Source organism: Ranitomeya imitator, chromosome 4 (assembly GCF_032444005.1).
Source record: "Ranitomeya imitator isolate aRanImi1 chromosome 4, aRanImi1.pri, whole genome shotgun sequence".
NCBI lineage: Eukaryota > Metazoa > Chordata > Amphibia > Anura > Dendrobatidae > Ranitomeya > Ranitomeya imitator.
The window spans coordinates 528,092,125-528,111,649 of NC_091285.1; the positions used below are offsets into that span (position 1 = coordinate 528,092,125).

Consider the following 19,525-nt stretch of genomic DNA (forward strand, 5'->3'; position numbering starts at 1 on the left):
GCGCTCCTCTCAGTCGCTCCTCTGCGCTGCCCCCCGTCTCCCCTCACTCATCCTGCCAACAATCCTAGTGGCGGCGGCCATGTTGGCGGGCAGAGTGCTGATCGCCGCTCACATGGATGTGAGCAGGCCCGGCAGATAGATCCTGGAGATGCTGCTCTCCGCGCTGCTGATCTCGGGGCTCATGAGTGCGGAGAGCGGTGGAGACGGTGAGAGGCGGGGCTCCAGAGAAATACTGTATACTATACTGGAGGCCCGATGCTATCGCATCGGCAGGGTGGTGACGTGCCAATGGGGGCCGGCTTTGCAGCATGCCCCCATCGGCACGTCATTACCCTCCCGATGAGATAGCATCGGGCCTTCATCTAGTAGAAAATAAAAGATGTATCTATATAAAAATATTATTTACTGCCATTGTTGCAAAAATCCTCTATTTTCAATATGGACAGTCAATGATTTTGGACATGGCTTCACATCGTGGAAAGTAGGCATGAGAAGAAACCACCTAATATCAAAGTCATAAAATGTGTAGATCCATTGTGTACACAGTGTTTATTCATTTACTTTGTCTTCTCATGTGCTGCATGGTAAATTACTGCAATCTTCAGTATACAATGTTCTAAATACAATCTGAAAGTCAGAAAAGTTGGAATGCTATGTAAAATGTAAAGAAAACAAGCAATGCTTAGGAAAATCTCTTCTACCATATTTTATTCACAACAGAACACAGATCAGACTGTGAAAGTTAGACAATTGTCCATATAATTTGAAAAAGTTAAAGAGGTTGATCACTACTTCACCATTGATGACCTATCCTTGGATAGGTCATCAATGTCTCATCGGAGCAGGTGCCGCCCCCACCCCCTCCATCGATTAGCTGTTCTCGATGCCGGCCAGAAGTCCTCGTAACAGAGCTGCTCCGTCTACTGATGGTGGCCGCAGCCAGGTATTGCACATCAGCCCCCTATTTATCTGTATAGGATGCAGATGTGAAGTACCTGGCCGCCGCCATTAACAGGGCAGCTCTGTAACTGAACACTTCCGGACGGATGCAAAAACAGCTGATCGGCAAGCGGGTCGGGTGACGCACCCCCAGCGATCAGACATTGATGACCTTTCCTAAGGATAGGTTACCAATGTTAAAAGTAGTGGACATCCTCATTAACACATTGAGTAACTGATGTTGGCAACAAATCTAAAAAAAAAAAAAAAGTTGGAACAGGGTTAACAAAAGGCTGGAAAAGTATGTGATACTAATGAAAAATATCCAGAGAGTCAATATTCAACTAAGTCACATGACTGTATATAAATAGAGCATGTTAGAGAAGCAGAGTCCCTCAGAAGCAAAGATGGCCAGGTGTTATGATCTGGTGGTTTAGGAGCAACATGGAACGAACTCGGAAGAAGTGGTATCTGTACTGACCGCAGTCCCTAAGCTCAACACAACACTAGAAGTAGCCGTGGAATGCTCCTAACTCTCCCTAGGCACCTCTTCACAGCCTAAGAGCTAACTACCCCTAAAGATAGAAGCAGGAAAACTATCTTGCCTCAGAGAAAATACCCAAAGGATAGATTAGCCCCCCACAAATAATGACTGTGAGTGGAGAGGGAAAGGACATACACAGAATGAAACCAGGATGAGCACAGGAGGCCACGCAGAGATTACAAAAATCTCCACACCTGACTAAAGGTGTGGAGGGTAAATCTGCTTCCCAGAGCTTCCAGCAACACAGAGTTAATTCATACTGATAAGCTGGACAAACATAGAAAGCACAGAACGGATAAGTCCACAATCTGTGGACAGAAAAGAGCAAGCAAAAACTTAGCTTTGCTGAACTGGTCAGGATAACAGGGAAATCCAAAGAGATGTGAATCCAACCAGGAACCATTTACAAGTGGCACTGGCTGAAGGAAAGAGCCAGGCATAAATAGCCGAGCAGAAAAGACGATCAGTGGAGGCAGCTGCTGACAGCTAAATCCAAGGAGCAGCCATACCACTTGAAACCACAAGAGGGAGCCCAAGAGCAGAACTCACAAAAGTGCCACTTACAACCAACGGAGGGAGCCCAAGAGCGGAATTCACAACAGCCAGGTTCACCAGTCTTTGAATTGTGTAACGATTGTTAAACAATTTCCAAAAAATTGTCATCAACATAAAAATATAAAATCCTAGAATATCCCACCATTTACAGTACATAATACCAAAGATCCAGAGATTCTGGAGACATTAATTTGCACAACGGACAAGGACATTGCAAATCACTGCATGCGTCGGGCAATCCACAAATGCAAGTGAAAGCTCTATCATGTAAAGAGGAAAACAAAAGCAATAACGCTGCCATCTTCTCTGGGCCATAGCTCATTTAAAATGGGCTGAGGCAAAATGGAAAAGTGTTCTGTGGTCAATTAATCAAAATGTGAAATTCCTTATGGAAACCACAGACACCATCCCATTTACCATCAGTGCACAGTTGAAAAGCTGTATCTCTGATGGTGGCGGATGCATTACTGCCTATGGTAAAAGCAGCTTACTCATCTTAGGTGGCATTGTCTAGAGGTTTTAGAACCTCTTGAGCATTATATAGAGGTTTTTGTTATGAAAGGTAATTCAGTACCACAATGGACATAGAGGTCAGCGCACATACAGTGACCTGGCAATAACCCAAAAAACAAGAACGAGCTCTGAGACGTGGGAACTCTGTTGACCGCAATCCCTAATCCTCTCCAACCACACTAAAGGCAGCCGTGGATTGCGCCTAACGCTCCCTATGCAACTCGGCACGGCCTGAGAAACTAGCTAGCCTGAAGATAGAAAATAAGCCTACCTTGCCTCAGAGAAATACCCCAAAGGAAAAGGCAGCCCCCACATATAATGACTGTGAGTTAAGATGAAAGGACAAACGTAGAGATGAAATAGATTTAGCAAAGTGAGGCCCAACTTTCTGAACAGAGCGAGGATAGGAAAGGTAACTTTGCGGTCAACACAAAACCCTACAAAAACCACGCAAAGGGGGCAAAAAGACCCTCCGTACCGAACTAACGGCACGGAGGTACACCCTCTGCGTCCCAGAGCTTCCAGCAAGCAGTAAAAAACAAATTGACAAGCTGGACAGAAAAAAACAGCAAACAAATAGCAAAGAGGAACTTAGCTATGCAGAGCAGCAGGCCACAGGAACGATCCAGGAGGAAACAGGTCCAATACTAGAACATTGACTGGAGGCCAGGATCAAAGCACTAGGTGGAGTTAAATAGAGCAGCACCTAACGACTTCACCACATCACCTGAGGAAGGAAATTCAGAAGCCGCAGTACCACTTTCCTCCACCAACGGAAGCTCACAGGGAGAACCAGCCGAAGTACCACTTGTGACCACAGGAGGGAGCTCTGCCACAGAATTCACAACAGGTTTTAGAACAACATATGCTCCCCCATTCAGAAATCTATTACCGGGAAATCCTTGCATATTTCAGGAGGACAATGCTAAACCACATACTTCATCCATCACAACAGCATGGCTTCACAGAAGAGGAGTTCAGGTGATGAACTGGTTGCCAGCAGTCCAGACCTTTCTCTAAGAAAAAATATTTGGCACATACTGAAATGAAAAATCCAGAAAAGACCCAGGACAAGGACCCAGCTAGAATCTCACATCAGATCGGAACGGGGCAATGTTCCGCTCTTAAAACTACAGCAATTGGTCTCCTCAATCCCAGATGCTTTCAGACTGTTGTAAGAAGACAAGGGAATGATGCACAATGGTAGACATGGCCTTGCCCAAAGTTTTTTAAGATGTGTTGCTACCATCAGTTTCTAAATGAGTTATTTGTTTTCAAATGAAATGGAAACCAATGAATAAAACACAACGATATTTCCAAATCATTGCAATTGTTTTTACATTTTACACAGAGTCCCAACTATTTTGGAATTGGAGTTGTACATTTAAATTTTCCTTTTTATATATAATACAAAAAAGTAAAAGAATTTAAAAAAACAAAAAGAGACAAAATATAAGCTTGCCCTACTGCTACCACTTACTTTAATTGGCAATGTTATTATTGTGAGTTGTCAGATTTTATTTTGGCAAATGGAAAAGGGAAATTTCTTTAAAACATTCAGATGGTACAGATACAATGGTTTATGTGTACTGTACCTTAATTTTCTGTAATTAACTGAGTCATCAAGTGGCAAATAAGAACAAACATTAGGCAGTACAGAACAAACAAAGGCATATTTACAAGAATTACAATTGGCAAAATTCGGCTTCATCCCATTATAATTGGAATTTGGAGATCCTTTCTGTAAGAAACTGACAGATGAATTTCCTTACGTCATTGCATAAGAGATCATGACAGCCATCTCTCCAATGGTCTTACCCCATATTCTCTTCAATAAGCACTAGAGGTACTCAGAAATATCTTCATTCTTTTTCCAGAGGAATGATCTTTTGGACAGAAACCTCAAGTTTTATACTAAAATAAAGTGTACTTTATAAAATAAATCCCAGCGTCTGAATTCACCCAATGATGAGGTCTAAAAAGTAAAGGAGACTCCGATGGCTCATGACTTGGTCTCGGTCATTGATTCCAGTAACCGTGCCCCATTTGTAATTGCTGTGGTCAGAAAGACAAATTTGCAACCTGAAAATAAAAACAAAATACTTCAATGATCCAGATGTAGCACATATTCCAAGCAGTGGTACCTACTGAAAATCCAATAAATGGGTTCCCATGTAAAAGCTAAATACTGAGATTGTGCATGTAGTTTTCTCAATAATATGTTTTCCCTTTGAAGTCAAGGGGAAAAATGGCAAGATATGCAATCATTCCCTTCAAACAGTGGGATCGTAGTAGTAATTGTTACGACTGGATCTTACAGACTAGGGAACCCACAGGTCATCAAGCCAACACTTCAACTGCAACCTGCTACTTATTAATTTCCTAGTCATATCGTGCATTCTCCTCTTTCCCTGTGCTGATAGATCAGTCAAGGACCCCCCCAACCTCAACAACTTATCCATTGTTACCTTCTGTCCCTAGTTTAGCATGCATCGTAAGATGTCCGCTAATTGTCCAGTTTCCTAAGAAACTGCGGCTAGAGTAGCTGCTGCCACCACTGCAGTAATTACTCTCTTTGATGGTAGCAGTGGCCAAATTTGATTGAGAAGAGGGACCCCACATCGACATTCTGAATGAAAAATGGCAGACTGACACTCAGGCATTCAGACACTACACAGAGGCCCAAAGAGATAGGAGGCCTTAAAAGGCATAATTGGACCTGTATGCATTGGCACTTTTTTTTTTACCGAATAAGAAATCTTAGACTTCTCCCAAAGTAAGACTTTGAGGTAAGGTCACGGCACACGCACACTGGGAATAAAAGAATTGTGACAGTGCGCACATTGCACACTGTCATGATTCGGTGACCTGCAGTTACATAGTGTGACTGAAGAAAATTGTCTAAAGTCTTTAAAACCCCTTAATGTTTTAAATTGCTCGTATTTTACCTATATCTTTTCCTAAAAACCTCAAAGCCGAGATCTCAGAAAATGTGCATCCACCAAGGAAAACTACAACAATGGTCCTATTAGAATCCGAGAAAGAATTCCTCTCCGAGAGTTGTTCTGCATATAAAAGCAAAACACAATTATTATAGAGTTTCACAAACTTCTGTCAGGCTGGTATTTTTAAAAATCACAATGGTATGGAAAAACAAATACCGGAAAACTCATTGCTATTGAGTAGACGTGTCACTTCTTCAAGACCGGTCCAACTTTTACGCATCAAAACCTGAAAAATAGTACACTTATAAACACGTGGTGTATGGTTTTAAATACTATAATAGCACAGCATGAATACTAAAAGGGGTTTTCTACTTTTAGGAAAGTGGATCTCACATGCTCTAAAATAACTGCGCAAACCCTATGTAAGAATCGGCTGTTAGCGGCACCATTGTTCGGTTCTGCATCAAGCTGACGGAGATGCACGCTACTCAACATGAGCATTGGCATGACAAAGTCCACTGCTTTTGTGAGTAACACAGGGATTTCCAACAGTAAAATCAAGCTTGTACTAGTTATACAACTTTTAATAATAACTTGTTGGGGATCTTCATTATGAACAGGAATCTCTCCCGTGGACCTATGTTCTGTCTTGTTTTGTACTTAAATATTACCAGTTGTACTATGGTGGGATGATTGTTTTAGAAAATTCTACTTTGTCAGATATGAAATGGGACTCCTTCCTGTGAACCGATCTTTACATTTCCCAACTACTAATGATTGTTGCACGATGATAAAATTCTCTGGACACTTTTTACATCCCTAGATACAAAACAGGATGCAAAACAGAACATTATTCCTCACTAGGAACATCACTTTAGACGTCACAGAATATAAGCGAAGCGGGATACATACAGCAGATGAAATAAGTACTGAACACATTACCAATTTTCTAACTAAATACACTGCTCAAAAAAATAAGGGGAACACTAAAATCCCACATCCTAGATATCACTGAATGAAATATTCCAGTTGTAAATCTTTATCCATTACATAGTGGAATGTGTTGACAACAATAAAACCTAAAAATGATCAACGTAAATCACAACTAATATCCCAAGGAGTTCTGGAGTTGGAATGATGATCAAAATCAAAGTGGAAAATGAGGATACAGGCTGATCCAGCTTCAGTGGAAATGTGTCAAGACAAGGAAATGATGCTCAGTAGTGTGCGTGGCCTCCACGTGCCTGTATGACGACCCTACAACGCCTGGGCATGCTCCTGATGAGGCAGCGGATGGTCTCCTGAGGGATCTCCTCCCAGACCTGGACTAAAGCATCCGACAACTCCTGGACAGTCTGTGGTGCAATGTGACTTTGGTGGATGGTGCGAGACATGATGTCCCAGATGTGTTCAATCGGATTTAGGTCTGGGGAACGGGTGGGCAAGTCCATAGCTTCAATGCCTTCCAGCCACATGAGGTCTGGCATTGTCCTGCATAGTGAGGAACCCAGGGCCAACCACACAAGCATATGGTCTCACAAGGGGTCTGAGGATCTCATCTCGGTACCTAATGGCAGTCAGGCTACCTCTGGTGAGCAAATGGAGGGCTATGCGGCCCTCCAAAGAAATGCCACCCCACACCATTACTGACACACTGCCAAACCAGTCATGCTGAAGGATGTTGAAGGCAGCAGATCGCTCTCCACGGCCATCTGTGGACATCAGGCACTCAGACCATCCTCATGGAGTTGGTTTCTAACCGTTTGTGCAGACATGCACATTTTTGGCCTGCTAGAGGTCATTTTGCAGGGCTCCGCCAGTGCTCCTCCTGTTCCTCCTTGCACAAAGGCTGAGGTAGCGGTCCTGCTGCTGGGTTGTTGCCCTCCTATGGCCTCCTCCATGTCTCCTGGTGTACTGAACTGTCTCCTGGCAGTGCTTCCAGCTAAAGGACACTACACTGACATACAGCAAACTTTCTTGCCACAGCTTGCATTGATGTGCCATCCTGGATGAGCTGCACTAGCTGAGCCACTGGTGTGGGTTGTAGAGTCTGTCTCATGTTACCACGAGTGTGAAAACACAACCAACATTCAAAAGTGACCAAAACATCAGCCAGAAAGCATTGGTAATAAGATGTGGTCTGTGGTCCCCAGCTGCAGAACCACTCCTTTATTGAGTGTGTCTTGATAATTGCCAATAATTTCCATCTGTTGTCTGTTGCATTTGCACAACAGCATGTGAAAGTGATTGTCAAACAGTGTTGCTTCCTAAGTGGACAGTTTGATTTCACAGAAGTTTGATTTTCATGGAGTTATATTCTGTTGTTTAAGTGTTCCCTTTATTTTTTTGAGTAGTGTATATTTCTAAAGGTGCTATTGACATGAAATTGTCACCAAGTGTCAGTAACAACCCATCCAATCCACACAGGCAAAGGAATCAAACCATAGATGTCCATAAATTGTGTAATAATGAAAAATGACACAGGGAAAAAGTATCAAACACACTTAATGAAATTTAATTAACACTTTGTACAAAAGCCTACAGTATGTTGGTGATGACCGCTTTAAGACACCTCCTGTATCGAGAAACTAGTTGCAAGTATTGCTAAGGTGTGATTTTGTCCCATTCTTCCAGATTCTTCAAATCCTGAAGGTTCCGTGGGCTCCGTCTATGTTCTCTGAGCTTTAGTTTCTTCCATAAATTTTTTAATTGATTCAGGTCAGGTGACTGGCTGGGCCATTCTAGCAGCTTTATTTTCTTTCTCTGAAACCAATTGAGCATTTCCTGTGTGTTTGGGAACACTGTCTTGCTGAAATGTCCATCCTAGTTTCATCTAAATTATCTTGATAGATGGCAGCAGATTTTTTTCAAGAATGTCTCGGTACATTTATCCATTCATCCTTCCCTTAATTACAAGAAGTTTGCCGATGCCTTATGCTAAAAAGCAGCCCCACACCACAATCTTCCCACCTCTAAACTTCACTGTTGGTATGGTGTTTTTGGGGTTATATGCAGTGCCTTTTGGCCTCCAAATATGGTGTGTGTTATGGCATCCAAAGAGTTCAATTTTAGTTCCATCTGACCAGACTATATTCTCCCAGTATTTCACAAGTTTGTCTAAATGTTGTTGAGCAAACTTTAAATGCACATGAACAGGATTTTTGTCCAGCAATAGGAGTCTTGCGTGGTAAGAGTGCATACAGTCCATGGAGGTTGAGTGCTTTATTTATAGTTTTCTTTGAAACAATTGTACCTGCTGATTCCAGGTCTTTTTGTAGCTCTCAACAGATAGTTCTTAGATCTTGGACAACTCTTCTAATGATTCTTTTCACTCCTCTGTCTGAAATTTTGCGGGAAGCACCTGGACATGGCCAGTTTATGGTGACATTACGTTCTTTCTACTTCCTGATTATGATCCCAACAGTGCTCACTAGAACCTTCAGTAGTTTAGAAATTCTTGCGTTACCAATGCCATAAGTATGTTTTGCAACAATAAAGGTGCAAAGGTCTTGAGACAGTTCACTGATTTTACCCATAATAAGAGGTTTCTTGTGTGGCACCTTAGTAATGAGATACCTTTTTATAGGCCATCTGTTGAACCAGCTAATATTTTTCACTAAGTGGTAGGATTGCTTTCTAATCACTGATAGTTTTCAGCTGTTGTCATGACTTTCCAATGACTTTTTGCACCTCTCTTTCTTCATGTGTTCAATACTTTTTCCCTGTGCCATTTCTGATTTCTGGGAACAAAAAAAATAGAAATAGGTAAAGCGCAGGAGAAAATTCTAAAGTGACTATATTTGAGTGACGTTTCGACCTGTCCCAGGTCTTATTCAATATGTTGTTGGTAATTCTTTAGTCATGGAAATAGATGCAGTTTGTATGGGGCTATTTCCAGGATCAGGGTAGTGTGCAATGTGAGCTCTCTAAGGCTGGTTTCACACTTGCGAACGGGAGGGCTGCAGAGGGCTGAGTAGTTCCTCCATTAAGCCCCACCCTCTGCCGCACCTCTTCCATTCAGCTCCGCCTACGTCGGCATGCGTCCTGCGTTCCTATCTTTATCATTGGGTATGCAGACCATGCGAATGTATGCGGTTGCCTCCGCATGCGTTGTTTTGGCGTTGCGCCGATGTCTGAATTCCTGGGTGAATGTGGACACCTCTGTCAGCAAAGCCTGCATTTATAAATATTATTTTTTGGCATCACCACAAAAATACAGTGTGTGCGGTGAATTTTCATTGAATGGACTAAGGGTCATTTGGCTGGTTACACCAGCACCTCGCCATATGACAAAGTGCAGGCCAATACCTTTACTACTATTTCTGATTACTACACAACTTAAATTTATGGACATCCAAGGTTTGATTTCTTTGCCTGTGTAGACTGGATGGGTTGTTTCCGACAACCTCTGGGGTGAATTTCATGTCAGCAGCACTTTTAGAAATATATTTAAGAAAATTGATGTGTTAAATACTTATTTCACTCACTTTAGATGCATATAGTGGTATGAAAAAGTGTTTGTACCCTTCCTGATTTCCTATTCTTTTGCATGTCTGTCACAATTAAATGTTTCAGATCACCAAACAAATTGAAATATTAGACAAAGACAATAAAAGTTAACACAAAATGCAGTTGTTAAATGACGGTCTTTTTTATTAAAGGAAAAAGAAATCCAGACCTACAGGGCCCTGTGTGAAAAAGTGATTGCCCCCTAAACCTAATAACTACTTGGGTCGCCCTTAGCAGTAACATCTGCAATCAAGCATTTGCTATAACTGACAATTAATCTTTTACAATGCTCTGAAGGAATTTTGGCCCACTCATTTGTGCAGTATTCTTGGGAGGGTTTCCGAGCATGAACCACTTTTTTAAAGGTAATGCCACAGCAACTATCAGATTAAGGTCGGGACTTTGACTAGGCCACTCTAAAGTCTTAAATTTTGTTATTCTTAAGCCATTAAGAGGTGGACTTGCTGGTGTGTTTTGGATCATTGTCCTGCTCCATGAAGCCATGAAGTCACAAACAGATGGCTGGACATTCTCCTTCAGGATTTTCTGGTAGACAGCAGAATTCATAGTTCCATTTACCAAAGCAAGTCTTCCAGGTCCTCAAGCAGCAAAACAGCCCCAGACCACCACACTACCACCACCATATTTTACTGTTGGTATCATGTTCCTTTTCTGAAATGATGTGTTACTTCTACACCAGATGTAATGGGACATACACCTTCCAAAAAGTTCAACTTTTGTCTTGTCAGTCCAGAGTATTCTCCCAAAAGTCATGGGGATCATCAAGATGTTTTCTGGTAAAACTGAGACAAGCCTTTATATTCTCATTGCAGTGGTTTTCATCTTGGAACTCTGCCGCGCAGGCCATTTTTGTCTAGTATCTTTCTTATGGTGGAGTCATGAACATTGACCTTATCTGAAGCAAGTGAGGCCTGCAGTTCTTTGGATGTTGCTGTGGGGTATTTTGTGACCTCTTGAATGAGTTGTTGCTGTGTTCTTGGAGTAATTTTGGTTAGCCGGCCACTCCTGGGAAGGTTCACCACTGTTCCATGTTTCCGCCATTTGTGGACAATGGCTCTCACTGTGGTGCGCTGGAGTCCCAAAGCTTTAGAAATGGTTTTATAACCTCTTCCAGCCTGATGGATTTCAATTATTTTGTTTATCATTTGTTCCAGAATTTGTTTGAATCGCGTCATAATGTCTAGATTTTGAGGATCTTTTGATCTACTTCACTTTGTCAGGCAGGTCCTTTTTAAGTAATTTTTCACACAGGGCCCTGTAGGTTTGGATTTCTTTTTCCCTTAATAATAAAGGCTTTCATTTAAAAACTGCATTATGTGTTTACTTGCGTTATTTTGTCTAATATTTTAATTTGTTTTGTGATCTGAAACATTTAACAGTGACAGACATGCAAAAGAATAGAAGATTAGGAAGGGGGCAAACAATTTTTCAAACCACTGTATATACACACACATACATATATACACACACAGATATACAAATAAAAGAATGAATAACTGACTTACATGTTCTATTAATTTGCAACTTAGTGGCGTATAAGCCCCACTGAAAACATAGGCCATGTCTTTTGGGGTCTTCAAGTCATAGTCTCCATCTACACGAGGAATCTGGCAAAAAAAATTAATGCTCAGAGAAGAAAACTGCGTGCATATACATTCCTTGAGTAAACGTAAAAAATAATTAGGAAGATACACTGTATCCTTCTGAATAATTATTGGCATAATGCACAGATTCACTCCATTATAGAGATCACCCAGGGTATATACACCATGGGCTGATTCAGCAATGCTTTTACACCTCAAATATGGCATTAAAGCGTTGAAAACTTGCAGCATTTTTGCACAATGGCAAATTGGGCAAAAATGTTGTGACTTCTAATGTTTTCACGCAACTTTGGATCAACCTCACTGAATTGGGCAGAGTTGGGGAAGGGGTCGTATTCACCAAATCTACCAGCGTTTTCTATGCAAGAAATATAGAGCACAGAAGTGCAAGTCACTTGCTAGAGGTACTGAATTCATTATGCGGGGTATGCCTCTTAGTGAATTTGGGGCTGAGTATTCTGTCAAGACTAGCGTAGTGCGAGCTTGCACCACATCAGTCTTCATGACTCCGCCCCTATATCTTTAAAGGATACACTCACGGACTTCATCCTGGCACACCATAGGGCAGGGGTCCCCAACCATGGCTTGGGAGCCTCATGTGGCTCTAGAGTCTATGATGTGTGGCTCAAGGCTGTCTGTGCATTAGCACTATAATTAGCAAACAGCTACAAACCAGCAGGTCTACTGACTTTTATGAGTAGTCCCACCAGAAGACCAGATCTGGACCTGCCAATAGTGGCCTTTTGGGCCTTTAAAGATCTCTTCAGATTGCTATATGTATTTTAAGATGACACTGCCAGTTGGAGAAGGTGCTTGTTGCTGGATGTGGGAGTGCTTTTTGGGAGCGTACTGAATCGTGGTAAGGTGGGAACCTCTGCACGCCTGCATGTAAGTATACTGCCCAAGTGAGGGAAAGTTTTGGCTGTCATTATGCCGCTAATGGGGACTTTGGGTTTTGGAACTTTGAGGACGGGGGCAGGAATTCACTATTCTGAGGAGAAGGCCAGAATGTGGCTTGTGACGTTCTCACAGAGCTGAATGCGGCTTTCAAAGTAAGAAGGGTTGGGGACCCCTGGAATAGTGTTTGATCACATGCACTACAGCTGCTTTGACTTTTTTTTTTTAAAGTAAGGATTACTTGGATGAGACAGAAGTAAAATATTGAACACTATATTCGTGTGCTAAAAACAGGAATTTTTGTGTTACTCACCGTAAAATCCTTTTCTCCGAGTCGTTCATTGGGGGACACAGGACTGTGGGTGTATGCTACTGCCGCCAGGAGGCTGACACTAAGTAGGTATAAAAAAAAGTTAGCTCCTCCTCCATAGTATACACCTTGCCACTGGCCCTGACAGCTCCAGTTTGGTGCACAAGCAGTAGGAGATAGAGAAAACAAAACAGCATTAGAACAAAGACAACATGTCTAGAATAATACTACAGTCTGAACAACCCCATAGACAAATAAAATGAATAGGGAGGGAGCGGTGTCCCCCAATGAACGACTCGGAGAAAAGGATTTTACGGTAACACAAAAATCCCTGTTTCTCCATCGTCTCATTGGGGGACACAGGACTGTGGGATGTCCCAAAGCAGTCCCAGGGTGGGAAGAAGACTCACTGCATGAAAACCCCTAGGCACTTACCGCCTATAGGTGCGATACCGCAGCCTGAAGAATTTTCCTTCCCAAACTTGCATCAGCAGAGGCCTGAGTGTGGATATTATAATGTTTAGAGAAAGTGTGCAGGCTGGACCAAGTGGCCGCTTTGCAAACCTGCTCTGCTGAAGCTTGATGCCGAAGCGCCCAGGAGGCCCCTACCGCCCGAGTAGAGTGTGCCCTGATCCCAGCCGGGATGGCTGCACCCTTGATACGGTAGGCCTCCTGAATAGTGGTTCTTATCCATCTGGCTAAGGTCGATCTAGAGGCTGCGAGTCCTTTTTTATGACCCGCAGGAAGAACGAACAGAACATCCGTCTTTCGAAAAGAAGCGGTCCGAGAAACGTATCTTCTCAGAGCTCTCACCAAATCTAGAGTATGGAGAGCTTTTTCCACCCGGTGCGTAGGTGCAGGACAAAAAGAAGGCAAGACAATGTCCTCATTGATGTGGAATGAGGAGACTACTTTTGGCAGGAAAGAAGGAGCTGGTCTCAGCACCACCTTATCCTGATGAAATTGTAGAAACGGCGCCTGACAGGACAAGGCCGCTAATTCCGATACCCGCCTAATGGAAGTTATAGCTACCAGAAACAAAACCTTCCAAGAAAGGTACATTAAAGGAACGTCTTGGAGGGGCTCAAATGGAGGTTCCTGAAGAGCACTCAAGACCAAATTAAGGTCCCAAGCTTCTATCGGAGCTTTGTAAGGAGGGACTATATGAGAGACTCCCTGCAAAAAAGTTTTTACTTGCAGATTGGTAGCGATCCTGCGCTGGAAAAGAACCGATAAGGCTGATATTTGCCTCCTAAGGGTACTTGGGGCGAGACCTGAGTCTAGACCAGATTGGAGAAAAGCTAGGACATTAGGAATGGAAAACCGAAGAGGAGGAAGACCCTTCTTCCTGCACCATGAGAGAAAGACTTTCCAGGTGTGGTGGTAAATGCGTGCTGAAGCTGTCTTTTGAGCATTAACCATAGTTGAGGCTACTTTCTGAGAAAAACCGGCCTGGGTCAGAATCCAAGATTCAACGGCCAAGCCGTCAAACGCAGGGCCTCTAAGTTCTGGTGGAATATCGGTCCCTGCGACAGAAGATCTGGCTGCATTGGTAGCTGCCAAGGAACCCCGATGATCAGCTGAACTAGGTCTGCGTACCATGACCTCCGAGGCCAATCTGGGGCGACTAGAATTGCTGGAACTCCCTCTAACTTGATCTTCCTGACGACCTTTGGAAGCAGCGCCAGAGGGGGAAACAGATATGGAAGACGAAATTGGTTCCAAGATAGGACTAGTGCGTCTACGGCAATTGCTCCTGGATCTCGAAACCGTGCAACGAACCTGGGTACTTTGGCATTCGACCCGGTGGCCAGTAGATCCACGTCCGGGATTCCCCAGCGTAGACATATCTGCCGAAAAACATCGGGGTGAAGAGACCATTCCTCGGGCGCAAGACCCTGTCGGCTCAGAAAGTCCGCTGCCCAGTTCTCCTTGCCCTGGATGTAAACTGCCGAGATCACAGAGTGATTGTTCTCGGCCCAGCGGAGGACTTGCCCTACCTCGCGCATGGCTGATCTGCTGTGAGTGCCCCCCTGATGATTTACGTAGGCCACGGCCGTGGCATTATCCGATTGGATCCGCACCGGGCGACCCGCCAGAAGATGGTGAAAGTGCTGCAAGGCCAGCCAAATTGCCCTTATCTCCAACAGATTGATTGGAAGGGTTGATTCCCTTGGGGACCAACGACCCTGAGCCGTGTGCTGGAGAAACACTACTCCCCAACCGAGAAGACTGGCGTCCGTAGTGACTACCAGCCAATGAACTGGAGGAAAGGCTTTCCCCTGAAGTAGGGAGGAACTTCTCATCCACCATATCAGGGATTGCCTGACCCCAGGAGACAGACGACACCTGAGGTTGAGAGACAAAGGACTCCTGTCCCAGGCTGAGAGAAGTGCCTGTTGGAGTGGACGAAGATGGAATTGGGCGAATGGAACCGCTTCTATAGCTGCCACCATCCTGCCCAAGACCTTCATGCAGAACCGGATTGAATGGAAACTCGGCTGCCGAAGAATTTTTACCTCCTGCCAGAGACAAAGCACCTTGTCCTGGGGTAAAATAGTTAGCCCCCGAGAGGTGTCGAAGATCATCCCTAAGAAAGAGATCTTCCGAGATGGTACTAGAGATGACTTCTTTAAATTGACCAGCCACCCTAGACGAGCTAGGGTGTCCAAAGAGAAAGGATGCCGTCCTAGACACGTACTTTCTGAGAGACCACACAAGATCCAAGGAGTGAAGAGCCTTCTCCACGTTGTGCGCCGGGGCAGGACAAAACGAAGGAAGCACAATATCTTCGTTAAGGTGGAAGGAAGACACCACCTTTGTAAGAAAGGGGGGAGACAGCCTGAGGACCTCTTTGTCTCGGTGGAATGTGAGAAAAGGAGCTCAACAGGAAAGAGCAGCCAACTCAGAGACTCTTCTGATCAAAGTAATTGCGACAAGAAAGGTTACCTTCCATGAGAGGAGAGATAGAGAGATGTCCTGCAACGGCTCAAAGCGAGATTCCTGCAGGACACCTAGGACCAGATTAAGGTCCCAAGCCTCTAGAGGTGCTCTATAGGGAGGTACCACGTGGGAGACTCCCTGAAAGAACGTTCACACCTGGGGTTTGGAAGCAATCTTACGCTGGAAAAGAATGGACAAAGCTGAGACCTGCCCCTTGAGGGAGCTCGGCGATAGCCCCAAGTCCAGGCCGGATTGAAGGATATCCAAGATGGTGGGAATGTTGAAAACCAGCAGAGGGCGACCTCTGCTTCTTTACCATTCAAAAAAGATCTTCCAGGTCCGATGATAGATGCGCAATGACACCGGCTTTCGAGCATTGATCAAGGTGGAAACTACTTTGCGAGAAAAACCCTCTTGGGTCAAAACCCAGGATTCAACGGCCAAGCCATCAAACACAGGGCCCCTGAGTTCTGGTGGTAAATCGGACCCTGAGAAAGCAGATCCGGACGATCTGGTAGTTACCAAGGAACGTCTGCAATCAGTTGAACGAGCTCCGCGTAACACACTCAGCAAGGCCAATCCAGAGCACCGGCACCCCCTCCGCCTTGATCTTCCTGATGACCTTCGGAAGCAAGGGCAAGGGAGGAAACAGGTAAGGAAGACGAAAGTAGCTCCAAGGAAGGACCAGTGTGTCCACCCCGATTGCTCTCGGGTCCCAGGACCGGGCTGAGGTACTGTTGCATTGAACCAGGAAGCCATCATGTCTACGTCCGGAGTACTCCAAAGAAGGCAGATCTGCTGGAAAATGTCCTGATGGAGAGACCACTCTACCGAGGCAAGGCCTTAAGGGCTTAGGAAGTCTGCGGCCCAGTTTTCCACTCCTGGAATGTGAACAGCCGATATGACCGAGTGGTTCCTTTTGGCCCAGCAAAGAATGTGTTCCACCTCGCATTGCAGCCTTGCTGCAAGTGCCCCCCTGATGATTTATATAGGCCATAGCCGTGGCATTGTCCGACTGGATACGGATGGGGCGGCCTGCTATGAGATGATGGAACCGCCGCAGGGACAGCCAAATCGCACGCATCTCCAGGACGTTGACGGGAAGGCGAGACTCCTGAGGATTCCAGCAGCCCAGGGCAGTGTGATGATGAAAAACAGCTCCCCAGCCAAGGAGGCTGGCATTGGTAGTGACCACAAGCCAAAGAACTGGGAGGAAGGACTTCCCTTGGAGGAGGGAGGTCCGGAGTGTCCACCATTGGAGTGCCTGCTTGACCCGAGTGGCTAGTGGACACGGTTGATCGAGGGAAAAAAGGACATGCATCCAATAGTGCGTGCTATAGAGGACGGAGATGCAGTTGCGCAAACAGAATTGCTTCCATTCCGGCTACCATCTTCCCAAGAATCCTCATGCCGAAATGGATGGAACAGGGAGACGGTTGACAGAGCGTCCGGACCCCCTGTTGAAGAGCTAGGACCTTGTCCCAAGGGAGAATTACCAACCCTCGGGAAGTGTCCAGAGTCATACTCAGGAAGGAGATCTGCTAAGCTGGGACAGGAGAAGACTTTTTCAGGTTGATTAACCAGCCCAGCCGAGAAAGAATATCCAAAGAAATGCAGACGTACCCCTCGCAGGCTTGGAAGGATGGGCCTTTGACCAGTAAGTCATCTAAATAGGGGAGGACGACTAAGCCCCGAGAGTGTAGGATGGCCATGACAGCCGCCATGACCTTTGTGAAGACTCTGGGAGTGGTGACGAGGCCAAAAGGTAAGGCCGTGAACTGGAAATGTTCTCCGTGGACAGCGAAGGAACCTTTGGTGAGGAGGGAAGATTGAAATGTGAGGATACGCATCCCGAACGTCGATGGAGGCTAGGAACTCGCCTTGCTCCATCGAGGCGATGACGGAACGGAGGGACTCCATCCTGAAATGCCGGACTTTGACAAATCTGTTTAAAAGCATTAGATCCAGGATGGGTCGGACTGAACCATCCTTCTTGGGGACCGTGAATAGATTTGAATAAAAACCTTGGAAGCTTTCGTTCTCTGGGACTGGGGTAATGACACCGTCTCGGCGAAGTGACTCGATGGCCTGGAAGTTCGCGTTCCCGCTTCGGGACGTCGAGAGGCAAAAAATCGGGTTTGAGGTGGAAAAATCAATTTTGTATCTAGAGGACACCAGATCCCTGACCCTCTCGTCGTGAACAACTGCGAGCCAGATATGGCTAAACCGGAGAAGGCGGCCGCCTTCTCTGCTGGTGTCGTCCGGACAAGGTTGCGAGTCATTTAGTTGAGGATCTTTGGGGTCTGGATCCCCTAGATCTGGACTGCATGGGGCAGCCCTTCCACGAGCGGTTGGGCTTGTACGAGAGGTCTGTGGACTTTTGTCTCTGGCAGCGGGATGCCCCGAACTAGGGGAACTGGCCATAGAGGACCACCCGTAATTGCTGTGAAAGGACCGAAAACGAGTCTGCAGCTGTCAGCGGATTAGACGCCTAATTCTCTGCTGGGGAAGGGACTTACTCTTCCCGCCTGTAGCATCCGAAATCAGTTGGTCCAGCTTTTAGCCGAATAAGCGACCACTGATAGGGATGGTACGTTAAGGACTTTTTAGATGCAGAGTCCACTCGCCAGTTTCTCAGGCATAGCGCCCTTCTAATCGCCACTGCGTTTGAAGCTGTAAGTGCAGAGCAATTAGCCGTGTCCAGAGAAGCGATTCCTAAGTAATCACCAGCCAAAGAAATTTGATTGGCCAACTCCGCTATCTCGGAGGAGAGATCACTCTTCTGAATGGCCTTATGCAGGGAATCTGCCCAGTAAGTCACGGCTTTGGCTACCCAGGTAGCTGCAAACAAGGGGAAAAAGTGCCGAGCCTGATGCCTCAAAAACCGAACGGGCGAGGCTGTCAATCAGGCGATCTGTGGGATCTTTGATGAAAGATCCATCCGGCAGAGACAGAAGAGTTTTGGAGGAGAAGCGGGACACGGGAGAATCCACTGGAGGCGATTCTGTCCATTGTTTTAGGAGGTCTGGGGAGAAAAGATATCTGATCTCCAGAGATCTCTGATCTGCAAAGTGTTTGTTCGGACACTCTCTATGTCACCGAACTATGTCCTGGAACTCTGGGTGATTGGCAAACACCCTATGAGGACGTTTGGTCCTTTTAAAGGACACTGCATTATCCAAATGGGAAGTAGTGGGCTCTTCGTCGACCTGCAGTGACTGGTTGACGGCCTCAATGAGACTATCTACTGTAGTCTGATAACCTGGCGACTCTAGGTCAAGGGGCCCATCAGACTCAGGTTCAGAGTCATGGTCGCTATAGGCGCCTGGAGAGGGAGAGCGAGAAGCGGAGCTAATGGACGCCGAGGCACCGGAGGGCCTGGGGGACGAGCTATGTACACGCTTTCTAGATTATGCCAGTTTGTGTCTTGAATGAGAATGGCCCCTGCAGGCCAATGGTTCCCCTGATGTAGGGGAATTCTCTGAGACAGAAGGATTAGTGGTCCTGCTCCTGAAGGGACTCAATCACCTTAGTTAAAGAAGCCATAGATTGCGATAGTGACAAAGCCCACTAAGGGGCACAGGTCACTGTGGGCTTGGTCGTGGTGGGGGGCTCCTGAGCGCATTTAGGGTCGCAAGCATGATAGAACTGAGTAGTATGTCCACTTGGTAGCGCAGCCTGACAGGAGGTGCAAGAGGTGAAAAACACTATGTGTTTTCGAGGACTTTTTGGAGGCTTTAGGTAG

At 45.3% G+C, this 19,525-nt stretch overlaps 1 protein-coding gene across 1 annotated transcript in view; it reads right to left on the reverse strand.

Moving 5' to 3' along the window:
* Window positions 1-534: 534 nt before the first annotated feature.
* The window catches only part of VPS33B (VPS33B late endosome and lysosome associated), a 121,728-nt gene continuing 102,737 nt past the window's right edge, over window positions 535-19,525 (reverse strand). The window contains exons 21-24 of the mRNA XM_069766166.1: window positions 11,532-11,633; window positions 5,713-5,782; window positions 5,500-5,616; window positions 535-4,633 (exon numbers count right to left, since the gene is read on the reverse strand). Coding sequence (XP_069622267.1) covers window positions 4,554-4,633; window positions 5,500-5,616; window positions 5,713-5,782; window positions 11,532-11,633 — 369 coding nt within the window. The 3' untranslated portion in view covers window positions 535-4,553. The remainder of the gene's footprint in view (window positions 4,634-5,499; window positions 5,617-5,712; window positions 5,783-11,531; window positions 11,634-19,525) is intronic.